Below are 13,407 nucleotides of genomic sequence, written 5' to 3' on the forward strand. Positions count from 1 at the left end.
TCATTTAGAGAAAGCCTACATGAATAAAGAAAAAAATAAAAGACCGTTGCCTTTAAAACAACATTCCTGAAATATGCTGTCTGTGCATCGCCTTTCCCATTGTCCAGTTTGTTTGCCACATCAGCACCTCTAACAATGGCAACCAAATCTTTACAGTATCATTAATATCACTGATCAGAAAAGGCATCATCAACATAACATCACTGTTGTCTTTTTACTCTTCAAGAGCAGTGTTTTGGCATTACTTAATTCCTCCATAATCTGCTGCAAACTTAGAAAAGGAAGCACAATGGGAAAAAAAAAAAAAGAAAAAAGAAGAAGAATTGTAGCTGTAATCACTCAACGATATTCCAACAAAGACATTAAGAAAAATATACACAATTCCTTTAACTTTTGAAAGAACATTTCTATGAGGTGAGTTAGACCTTGCAGAAAGAATTGAGAGTAACGAGTTCAAAGCCAAAGGGTGCATTATATTTAGAGCTATATGATTTATTCAAGGTGTAGAAGTCGAAATCCTCATTTGTATAGTTGACTTTAAAAGCAAACTAGAAGGATAAATCATTAATTTGCAATGTATAAGGTCAGTGTTTGCTGTTCCTGCATTAGTAACAATAAAGCCATTGTAATTCCTTAAATATATCAAAGCTACCCGAATTTAAAATGGAATTCCATCTATGACTCATAAAATGTAAATGTAGAGGTGTAATTTTTTACACAAGGCAGGTTTAAGCCTTTAGAGCATTTAATATACAAGGACTAATAAATGATAGCACTAAAAACTATGATCACATCAGCTAAATGGATTATAAATTAAATTTCCATAATGTATGCAACTGAAATACAAATGTAGACATAAATCAAGGTATTTTCTAAACACAGGTTAATTACACAAATTCAAAACCTGTCCATTTTTTATGCAAAATAATCCACTTAGCATTTTTCAAACCGGTCTTAAGTCTTCACCACTTGCAACACTTGATCCTAGAAGCCTATCAATAATTCCTTGTCAGGAAGAAACAGCAATAGGTATATTGAAGAAACTTGTATGTTATTTTTCAAGTGTCTGTCTTTTATGAGTGTTTATTGCTAGAAATTGTGCCAAAATGATTTGAAATAAAAAGGATTAATTATAGTAGAAGCTTTTTAATATAAGTGAGTGCAGCTGCAATGCAATTAATGCAAATTGTGACGCTATCAGGAAAATAAATGTGAACAACATCACTGGCTATTTCTGTTTGCTGCCAAATAACTTCAGTAATTTACTACATTAAGAATCAATAAAAAAAATAATGCATTTCAAATGCATCACTATTAATCTTCAGGTAGTTCCAAAGTGAACATTTATAACTTCATCTAAAAACTATATAAAGCATTTTTAAATAAACTACATTGTGCAACTTGAGAATAACTTTAATTACTCCTTTTTCTCTTAGCTAAGTGATTGCAATATTAAAAGCAAAGTACTTTTGGAAACAGGACAAACAGTAGTATTTTAATTAGTTTGAAAGTCAAGCTATCCTTATAAATTTTAATAAAAAATGTACTAAAACTCTGGTAAATAAAATCATTCTAAACTTCGGTTTTGTTTCAAAGAGGTAAATTACACCATTACAGCTCCAGCACTGCGCAGAGAGGCTGAGAAATGCTGTGTACAATTGAATATGACTAAATAAACTGAAACTTTATTTTTCAGTTTCTGTCTCACTTCCCTGTTTCTCAGTCAGCATAAACTGACCAAACTACTTGTTGCTGCCAAAAGATGTGATTCCACCCATTCCTGCCACAGCGATGAAATAAATCAGCTTGCTGATTCAACTGGGTTTGTCTGCAAGTACAGTAGTTGCATAGTAGAGGTTACATGAGCATTACAACATGCTGAGTAAGGTTCAAAATTTGCAGTTTATTTGTGTTGTGCTTTGTTTGGGCTGTCAGGTTTTGGGTTTGGGGGGGTGGGGTGGGTGTTGGCACAGCACCGACACAGCACCGACACTGAAGTTGAGCTTGCTTTCAAATCAGAATCAGATCCATCTCACAGCTATGGCTGGAACTGGGTAGGAACAGCAGGACTATTTGTTTCAACGGAAGCACAACCTTAGAGCAGGCAGTTGCCCATGGAAGACCGCCCTGATGGGTATTTCATAGAATCACAGAATCGTTTTGGTTGGAAAGGACCTTTAAGATCATCAAGTCCAACCATTAACCTAACACTACCAAGTCCACCACGAAACCATGTCCCTAAGCACCACACCTACTCATCTTTTAAATACCTCCAGGGATGGTGACTCCACCACTTCCCTGGGCAGCCTGTTCCACTGCTTGACAACCCTTTTGGTGAAGAAATTTTTCCTGATATCCAATCTAAACCTTCCCTGGTGCAACTTGAGATCGTTTCCTCTTGTCCTATCACTTGTTACTTGGGAGAAGAGACCAACACCCACCTCGCTACAACCTCCTTTCAGGTAGTTATAGACAGCAATAAGGTCTCTAATGGCCAAAAGGGGAGATTCACTCCTTCCCTCTTTTCCCTTAGTGAATTGTCTTGGGGAGCTATAAGTTACCTGATTTTAAGCTTAGTTTTCTGCCCGTTGAACTCCCTGAACTGGCCTTCTGCAACATCAACATAAAGGAGGCAGGAGCCTAGCATCAGCAACAGGCAAGGGAATTGTGACCAGCTCTTACAGAGGTAACCAGCTGTCAGAATTATTAGCTGCAATACAAAGCTGCACCATTAAAATATACTTAGATACGTACTTTAATACAATATAAGGTCACGCTCTCCCCACAGAAGCAGTCCTCTTTTTCCCCTCCAGCATCCGATGAGTAACAATGCCGACAGAAGAAACTGGCTTGCTCTTGGAGGGAGGTGACGACTTCTGTTTGACTTAAGTCAGAAGTTCCTGTTCATACACTGCTTCAGGAGATCAAAGCCAGTAAGCTTGACCAATATATATTTTAAAACTAATCTCTTCTCAAACTTCAAGTACTCTCACCCTTTGGCAAGTTTCCTTTAACTCTTATGGTTGTCATCTATGGGACCGATGACATTCTATGATGAATTCTGACAGTTCATGCTCCCAACTCTCCTATCTAACGAGCCCCTTACTTTGCTTCATTGTCTCTATCCTGCAGTCCCATGAACTGCAATTGACTTACAAAAAGCAAAAAATCTAGATAGGAAGTCATGGAAGGAGTAATTGGTGGTGAAATATGACATCAGACTTCTAGTTTCTAACGTTTAGATGGGGGAGGGGGTTGTGAAACACAGATAACAAACACCTTAACAGAGCCTATATACCTCTGCCTCCTTGAACGGCTGGGAGTATTAGCATTCCACTTTCACAAAAGTGCAATTTGCAGATGCAAGACTGGGGCAAGAGGCTAGTCTGAAGCAGAGACAGGGATGTCTACATCAATGGGAATCACACAAGCACTGTAAGGCTCGTAGGGTGACATACTGCCAGTAGCTAAAAGGTTATGTCTGCTGAAAGGGCCAACCTGGATTTCCCAGTGCTATTTCAAACTCATGTAGGTTAGGGATGCTCTTTAGGCAAAGTTATGACATCTCTATGTAACCACTAAAATAACTTAAAAGCTTCTGAAACAACTAAACAAAACAAAGCAAACAAGCAAATCTCACTTTCGGTAACAAATTATTTATGGTACTTTTCACCCCAGTGTTTTCCCAATTACCTCAAGATGCCTTGCTAGCCTTTTTTTTTCTTTTAAATAACTGGTTAAAAGAAGTTTTTTTCTGGTTAAAAGGCCGAGAGCAATTATTTCAGTATGGAAGAGGAAGTATTCAGTAAAAGGAACTTCATACACATGAATGCCTACAACACACCAGAATATTAAAAACAAACAAAATAACAGATAGCCTACTGTGGGTAATAGGTTTTGACTTCACACACAAAGCACACAGTCTGAAGTCTATTGTTTCTCCTTTAAATAATATTAGCTAGTTGTGATTACAATATAGTTCAACTATAATTGACCGCAACATGGACTATCTACAAAAGCCTTTCCTCAATTCAGTGACACAGATCACAACTTGGTCATCTAAAGTGAGAAATATTACGTTCAGATACTTATGAATACACTGAATGCATTCATTAAACACCTGTGACGTGGGGGAACAAGGAATGGTTCTTCAAGGCAAACAACTTTCAGAATATAGACACGCGATTAGTAGCTTTAATATATTACGGACGAAAGACCCCAGCTGGAAGGACAGCTGTACGCAGTACATAGTAAGGAAGGGACAAAAATGACAGAGTTCTCTGAGCAAGGAGGGCTTTTTTCTCGTTTTCAACATAATGAGAATAATATCTGACTGGGACTACACATGGTAACTATCGCAATATTATTTAAGCTCTACATGGTCACACGAGGTACTGTTCAGGTGTGACCCCAAGATTTAGGAAACTGCCCTTCAGAAAGAAAAGACTTTGTGCCGTGTTTTAAAACTGGACAAAATTTAAGCTAGTCTAGTCATTTCAGACAAATTATCTACATATAGTAGAGGTTACATGAGCATTACAACATGCTGAATGAGGTTCAAATTGTATAAACAAATTCACAGATGAACCAACTAAACCTCCCTGACTGTGAAGCAGCTTTAGTGCCTTTACTTACACTTTCAGGTCTACAATTAATTCTCTCATTTATTATTCCAACTAAAATCTTTCTTAAAAAAAAAAAATAATTAATCAGTCATTGCTTCTACTTTCCATGAATCCTTTACAAACCAGAACTGTATTTTAAAATCTAAACAATGCTAAAGTCATAGCCCTAGAAAGACACATGGCTTATGGGCTGAGGCAGTAAATGACTGGGCTTCAGTTCAGTTATTTCCCTAATCAGCCCCCAAGACCGTAACCCTTTCTATTTCAGTCATTTTAAGCAGTTACTATTAAATAATACTTAGCACTTACAGAGTGCAATAGATCTTCAAAGCTGTATATAACCATTAATAAAAATGATAGAAAAATAGCAAAACCATTAGAACTTCCTTCTACCGTATTATTTATATCCTAGAAATATCTCATCACGTTCACAAAGCCTTTGTGGCCAGCAAAGCCTTTTCTACCCTAATGAAAAAGATAAACTAAAACTATGTTACATTAAAATTAACATGTACTGGTATTTTTGAAGCTTTTTTAAAGCTTGCATTTAGTAACTTTAAGATAAAATAATTTCTTGCATATATACCTAATAATGTGCTTTAAAGTGAGCAAAAACAAATTGATACTGTTTCTAATGCCAATACGATAAAATAAAACTAATTCTATCAGGTGTGTGTCACAATGCAATACGTCTGCTACCTGGTAGCTTTAAGTCACTGTTTCTCAGCTCCCTGAGCTCTATAATAGCAGAGACCTCTAAATGCATTCGTATCACCGTAGTAATGGAAAATCTGGTACATCATCTTCCCTAGATGACCGCAAAAATTCATAGTGCACTTTTTGTTCAAATACTGGATGCCTTTTCTACCTTTTAAAAAAGTAGGAGTCCAAAATTACACAGCTAGGTGCCTGTAAGCAGGCTTCTGAGAGCGCCTTATTTACACCCCTTGCAGCACTGCTAGTACCCTCAGATTTAAAAATATTTATTCAGAAAAAATAAAGCCTTTTGTAAATTGATTTTACTTCTGATTTCCCACTCCCTGGGAATTTGAAGGTCAGTAAGTACCAGTTCATAGAAGTTCCAGAGATTTGGGGTAGCAAAGACTCAGATGTGAGGGGCCTGCCTGTCAAATTTGCTGCAGTCAGTGTAAATATCTGAAATGGACTGGAGGTGTGTGATAAGCACAAAACCAACTCACAACTCATGAACACATTAACAGAAAAATGTAGGGATCCATTTCCAAAGACTCCATTGGAGCATATCAAGCATAATGACCTTGAGTTCATTTTTAATTTAAAAATGGAAAGTCATGTTAATATTTTTATTCTAAGAATTTAGGACGTATTTAATTTTATTACAAGAATTTTTATTACCAAAACAGAGTGCTTCAGAAATGTTGGTACTTGCAGAAAACCACCATTTCATCAGCTTGGTACTTTCTTTCTGGTTTAAGAGGAACTGTTATCTCTGTAATTTACACCATGTATATGATATAAATTGCTATCAATGTCATTTGAGGGGTTTTGAGGGATAGGAGAGGGACAGACTAGAGGTAACTGTGGCTGCACTGGATAACTGATAGTTATCATTCACTACTGAAGTTCCACTGAAGGCTTAATAGATTTTTTCTTGTCTCAAATTTAAACACAATTTAGTAAGAACTGAAGATAAAAGGAAGATATCTCCTCCTTATTTAAGTGATAGTCTTCTGAAAAACTGAAACACTTACTACTATATAACTAACGTCTGGATATGCTTCTAAGATAAATCTGTATTTTAACAGCAGTGAAACTAGTCATTTTTGAAGAGAGTTCAAATAGACTAAAGAATTTCAGTAAATATTCCAAACCTTATTGACTGAAATGGATGTAGGTGTTCCCAACTGTGAAAAAAGATCAGGATACCATTACCACACACTCTAACTGTTTATTTATTCCCTGTCTAGGAACCTGATTTAGAGGCAATAAAACGCAATCAGTACACAAACCAGAAGCAGGAATCATCTGCTAATGGAGCTTTTAATTGAGGAGTGACCACTGACATGAGGTAATTCTTCCCATGCAGAACTCCTTGCAGAGACCTCTATGCACTTTATCACAGTAAACAATCACTAACATATGCATTAAAGAAAATTTAAATACATTATGACCCAATAAATATCACAATCTATCAATACACACTTTTCCTTCCTAAAGATTTAGAGTTAAAATACCACATTTCAGTAGTCTTTTAGTGCTAGACATATATTTACAAGGTTAGTACTAACGTAGCTATTTGTAATCAAAAGATAATTGGTTATGTTAAATGAACACAAAGGAATTGTCAAGCTGAATAACCGTGTCAGAAAATGGATTCAGATTAGTTTACATCTACATTCATAAATCATGAAGTAACTTCCACAAGGTATCAATTTCGTTCTCTTATGATTGTGTTTCTGCACTGTAAATGTATAATTAAAAGAACATGCCACTTTAAATGGTAAATTCCTGGTTTTATTCCATTTCAGATGATTCAGGATTTTCTGAGACAAATGATCAGCTAACTTGCTTTTAAGCAAAATGCTGAGTCTACAAAATCATGTGCAGGGTAACTGAAATTAATAAAACAAAAAGTTTATACAAATTACCGCCTCTTTGTGCCAGTGTCACTAATTCCATACCTACCTTTCTAGGTACTAGAATTGTGTGGTTGCAGCACAAATCAGTTACGAGTGTGCTGATTTAAGCCAAGCCAAAGTGTATCTTAATTAAATGGACAATAAGCAAAGTGAAAGGGTAGCCTAAAAATCAAAAGGGGAAAAAAAACCCCAAACCTTTAACAGTCAGAGAAACATCAGAAGAGTAGCAGCATAATGCTTGACGCACCATCCTATCAAATATTTAAGTATACGAAACCCAGTTCTTCTCATTGTAGAGTTTTCTTGCTTTGCTTTCTCTCTACAAGCTTTTGGTGCAAAAATGGCACACAAATACGTTACTAAAAACATTTACTTGAAGGTTTTAACTCCATATGTGCAGCTTATTAATGATTTAAGAGTTCAGGATCTGATCCAGATCTTGCTGTGAAAAGACTCCCACTGGTTCAATCCATTTTCGATAAGGCCCCAGGATGATTAAGAACTACTTTAGCTTTTCTGAAAAATGGATACTGTAGACACTGCAAATCTTAGAACTGTACCTTCCAGCCAGGAATAACATCTCACATGACAAATGATCTATCACAGCTCTATTCAAAGTTACAAACTGGAACCACACGGCACACTCTTTAAGATGCAGAAAACTAACCTAATCAATAATTAATGGTCCCACTTCTACTACTAGGGTAGTAAAATTTGTATTTGATCTACTATGACCCTTCTAATGTTTAATTTTACCAAAAGACATATTTTGTAACTTTTTTCAATTATGTATGTTTAACAACATTTAGATATGTGCACAGAACACTCCGTTGTATCTTAAATCAGCATAGTAACTTATAAAAAGTCATATGAAAATAAACAGCTTAAACCTTCATCAATATAATATCTACCAGGCCACGCAAATTACTGACCTCCTACATAACATTAAACATTAATGATCAAAGACTAAACCTAGATTGCCTCATCTATCCATCACCAAAACAATGCTAAAATTTAGAATAAACACATTATTTTTGTTCAGTCCTTGCTGCTTCTTCTATCAAAGTTCTTTATTTGGATCCATAAAGGAAGGACTCAGTTCAAAACAACAACTCAAAACACCACATTTTGTTCTTTATACTGCCTATCCAACCATTGAAGACAAAAGCTAAGTCTCGGCAAAACAGATCTAGATCTTTTCTGAAAACTCCAGTGTCTTCCAAGGACTGCACATTCTATTGCTCAGAAGAGACTTAATATTATATTTCAAAGATAGCGCATGTGTTCTTCAGCAACATGAGTGCATGACTCACTAGTGCTTTCAATATGCTGGAATAAGAGAAGAGAAATGGAGCTGGTCAAATTCCTGATAACCAAAGATGCTGAGTGTATTAGACAAAAATCTCTAGTGTCAGAAAGAGTCACTTTGTTAAGGTGCAAAGACAATCATTGCAAAATGTAATGTATGCAAGAGCTAGCAGGTTTATGTCAAAAAGGAAGATGAGGAAACCATAAAAATTATCATTCTAACCTTTCTACGGTCTTCCTGCCATATTCTTCAACTAATGCGGATACTTCATGAAATTTAAATAAATTATCATAAGAATTATCTACTTGATGTCAAATAGTTCCAAATGCAAAGAATGTCCTTTTCCATAACATCTGTCACAGTAACGTCATTTAATAAATGCAAATGTAAGCTGAAAATGGAGAAAGATAATACGGTATATAAGACTGAGTTTAGGTCTGAACATGGCGAAGTTCAAATTTTAATTCTCCATCTATCACTGTTCTACTGATCACTGTTTCTGTGGAAATGGTTAACCAGCATTTCCCTCTTTCCAGCTTTGCAACAGACCATTCAGGAATCAGCACAGAGAAAATCCTCGTTTAAGATTCTCAGGTGTTGCTCCCAAACTTCCCTTCTCTGGCTACGTTGCTTGAAGTGTGGGCAGCCTGTCAAAATAGCAACTTTTGTGTTCTCCTGAGCCAAGTCCACTATATTGCCAAAGCTAAAGCAGGGAAGTCTGCACGTGGAAAGATTTTTAGTGCTGCTAGAACAACTGCTGCATGTGGAAATTAAGTTAAACCAAATCAGGTGCCTCCCCACAGCCCAGTCCTACCGTGAGAGTAAAAGGATTACAACATCCCATCCATACTTCTGGGACACCACATGGGACAACAAGACTTTACTTTCCAGAGAGGACAACAAAGAGAATTTGGGGCTCTTAACACCTCTGTCTGAACGTCCCCGACAGCCCAGGACACCCTCAGCTCTCAAGCAAAGCCTGGGACTCAGAAAGTCACTGCTGTGCTTCCAGTGGATAAAACTGAAAGGTTCACGTCTCAAACCGTGCCGGTGGTGGGTGGTGGGAGACTGCTACCCAAGGTGTGCATGGTAAGCCGAGCTTTTACTTTTAAGGAAGATAAAGGAAAATGCTTAAAAGGCACGAATGTTAAAATAATATTTACATTACAGAGTAAAGTCACTGAAAGTTGAGAAATGTAAACTTTGGAAGTGTTTGAGTAGCTGTTGTTTAAGCAAACTCATTTCAGCTTTTTTAGGAATGATTTCAGACAACACATGAAATTACATGATCACATGGTATTATATCTACAAGACTTTTTGCTCATTCAGTGATCAGTAAAAGTTGCATGGACAGACATGCAATTTGTATAGTATATAGATTTCAATTTCTTCACTAACTACAAAAATACACCCTAAATAGTCAGTAGTTTATCCAGGGTTAAATAATTTAAATTTTTAAATACATCATTTTTTAAAGGTGAGTTTTAAATTTTCAGATCTTTCTACTTCTGAACTGATCAATTAACAGAAGATGTCAAGCTGTTGGACACTTCCTGATGAGAAGAAAAACTGAATTAGGTGTAAATCTATGGTACTGAAAGTGAAATGCATTTGGATATTAGTACGAAATGGTTACCAAGAGACAAGAGAATTTCTATAAATTATTATATTTTAATGTATTTGTTTTCTGATAACACTGAAACTTCTTACGTGAGAGTTTTTGGTGGCAGCGCTCTTTACATACTGGTTTCCACAAATAAGAAATTGCTGTGGATGCCTGATTGCTTCCTTTGCATTCTATTTTGTTTACAAAGGGGCTTTTAATAATCCACTATTGCTCTCAAATAACCCTGTGCAAAGCATAAAATGGACACATTTTTGAAAACGGGTGAGTGAGTATTCAATAACTTAACCAAGATCACAACACTGGCAGGTTTTGAATAGTATGGTCGTGCCTTATCTTTCTGTTTAATTCATCAAGTCTCTAAATACACTACTAAAAAGGTGTCTGTGCACCTGGGTAGAGGTAATTATTAAATAACACTGTCAATTCTTACCTTATGTAAACATACTGCAAATACAAAAACATTTTATGCTTTGAAAATGTTAAATAATAGATCCTATGATTTTAAAAAGTCAAAGCCAAAACTATACTTGTAGCACTTTACAGAAGATAAAACACATTCTCCAGTTTCTGTCTTTATGCTGATATTTGAAATCCAATTACAGAAGGCAATGTGTTGTTTTGACAGAGGAAATTAAAGATTCAAAATTACAACCTTTTTTGAAAAATTGTTTCAAACTTCCCCTTGACAATTGAGCCCTGCCCCATTCCTAGATAAACACCAAACATTTTTGGAATGAAGTAACTTCTTCACGATACCACAGCAGTATTCGCTTCCCCACTCCAAAAATCTATAGTTGCAGAAAGAAAATGAAGCCTTGGATATGTAACATAGGTCATAATTACAAACTTTATTGTATTAGTACTTAATCCATCTCCCATTAAGCGCAGGAACATCCTTCAAAGATTATTTTATTGAAATGGCTGATTTGAAATTTTCGTTGTTTAACAAGTTTGGATATTGCAATGGCTAGGATGCATTAGCAGACAATTTGCCTACAAAGTGGCAGTTTAATCTAAATCAGTTGACTGGCAACTCTAAAGAACAGCACTCTTTCAACAACTCCAGTTTGCCAACAACATCCTCAAATTGCTTCCAGCTACACTAAAAGGACATCCAACTATATGTTAAATATCACTGCAAGTCAGCAGGAATTTAGCCTCCAAAATAATTCAGGCATTTAAATGAAACTTTTAGATCTTAAATATATCCTGTTTTAGATAGCTGAGTAGCAATCAACAAATTTTTTTCTGAAATTGAATTTGTAAACCTAATGATTGTGAAACAAAGTTTGGAATACAAAAATGATTTCAAGGGCTTAGAAGAAAATAGCCTCAGCACTAAACCTGCCCATAAAAGAAAACTGAACTTAATGAATGTTTGCAATGGTTTCTCTTTTTTTTTCCTCCCCTCCCCTTCACTTTTCATCTAGCTCAACAGGTGTGTATTAGTCTTTGAACATTCACCATATCAAAATACCAAGCACTAAAACTCAAGAAAGATGCAAAACGTATGAAAAACAAAGCAGAATAAGTGAAAGTTAATTTGCACATGGGATCACAAATATGGTAAATGCTCATGGCCAATTTTAAATGCTAGCAAGAATGCAATTAGAAACTGTTCATTTCTGAAAATATTAATTTCATATATTCCAAATGATGAAAAAGTAACTGCAGTCAAATTCCAGAAAGCTCCAGGTTAAAAATCACCATAAACAGAGTAATTCTATTGGCTTCAATCAACTTAACTTTAAGTAAGACGATAAACACAGAAGCAGATATATGCACACTTTGCTCAACTGGCAGCCAGGGTATCTCAAATTCGCTGTACTTCTCAAGCATGTAAGTTATTAAAATGAACCAGAAATTTGGGTGATCTGTGGAAATAATGTTCAGATTCAACTTGTTCCTCAACTCTAGAAAAATCATCATGTTTTCCCATTTACCCCTACCTAAAAAGAAAAAAAAAATTACTGAATAATTTCAGTACTGCTATAGCTTTGTATTATACAACATTGGTTTTACCTTTCCAAGCATTCTTCCAAGAAAGTAGTAATGTCGGGCATAAGAGTCTCCAACAAGCATCTGTGCAGCAGGGTTGGGGTAAAGAAGTCCCTCATTGGTGGTCTTAAAAAAGCCCTGGTTAGGGTTAAATCCTGATTTAAGTAGTTCATTCAGAAATTCTCTGAAAATTCCACCACCGTCAATACCAGCTTCATCAAGACCATGTGCATTAAGTAAGTGAACACGAATGCGCTTTTTTAGGTCAGGTTCTGCAGAGAAAGGAGAGAGACAAACTCAAATACAACTATCTGCTTGGATCTTGTGTGGATGAAAACACATGTAACTATACATACAAACATATCTACACTAACTTTATATAAAAAAATGAACCAGTAAATAGTACTGTAATAAAAAAATCTATTACTGGCTTAAATTTTGGAATATTCAATATGTGAAATTCACTTTGTACAAAGGGTCTTGCTTTAGGAGTCATCAAAAGATGGAGTGGAAAGACGCTAGGCAGGGGAATTAAAAAATCCTACAAAATATTTTAGAGAAGCCCAAGAATAATTTGAAAATTCTATTTATATAAAATATTGTGAGTGCAAGGTTCAACTTTCTCTTGTCTAAAGGAATCATCAATCAGCACTGTGTTCCCTTAAAGGGGCTGCCTGTTAAGCTACACCATTAAATAATATTCTTTGAAACTGAACTTAGTATTTTTGATATTTTGGATTCATTGCTATGTCATGTAATTCCAGTGAGCAAGGTGTGGTAAAGATGTACACGTTCTGAAGGCAAGTGTTCTGCTTGTTTCATAGAACAATGCCACTTGAGAAAGCACACAATATTTACTCCTTGAACTATGTACACATAACAGGGAAGGAAGACCTTTTTGCTCAATTCACTGAAGGCTTCCAAAGATCTAACCAAATATACAGCTTTTATTTGAACTCTTGCATTGACTACACTTGCATCCCAGCAAAGCAACCAGTAATAAACCAGTAACAATAAAATCTTCTACTGCTTCCATGTGCTACAAATGCACACATTATGGATGGACAGCTGATGTTAATGAAAGAATCTTCAGCACCTCATAGCAATGCAATTTCTCCTGAACCACCAAGTGTCTTACTCTTACTCTCCCATCAGCGAATGCCTCTACATCTACTAGTAACATCCCATTTCACGCTCAGCTAGTTTTAAAAGTTACCTATTAGTTCTTCA

At 35.8% G+C, this 13,407-nt stretch overlaps 1 protein-coding gene across 1 annotated transcript in view; it reads right to left on the minus strand.

Annotated features, from left to right (window-relative positions):
* UBE3C (ubiquitin protein ligase E3C) overlaps nucleotides 1-13,407 on the minus strand; it is an 81,918-nt gene that overhangs the window by 20,449 nt on the left and 48,062 nt on the right. The window contains exon 18 of the mRNA XM_068404652.1: nucleotides 12,202-12,449. Within this exon, the coding sequence (XP_068260753.1) occupies nucleotides 12,202-12,449 (248 nt within the window). The remainder of the gene's footprint in view (nucleotides 1-12,201; nucleotides 12,450-13,407) is intronic.

Source organism: Nyctibius grandis, chromosome 7 (assembly GCF_013368605.1).
Source record: "Nyctibius grandis isolate bNycGra1 chromosome 7, bNycGra1.pri, whole genome shotgun sequence".
In the NCBI taxonomy this organism is placed as follows: Eukaryota; Metazoa; Chordata; class Aves; order Nyctibiiformes; family Nyctibiidae; genus Nyctibius; species Nyctibius grandis.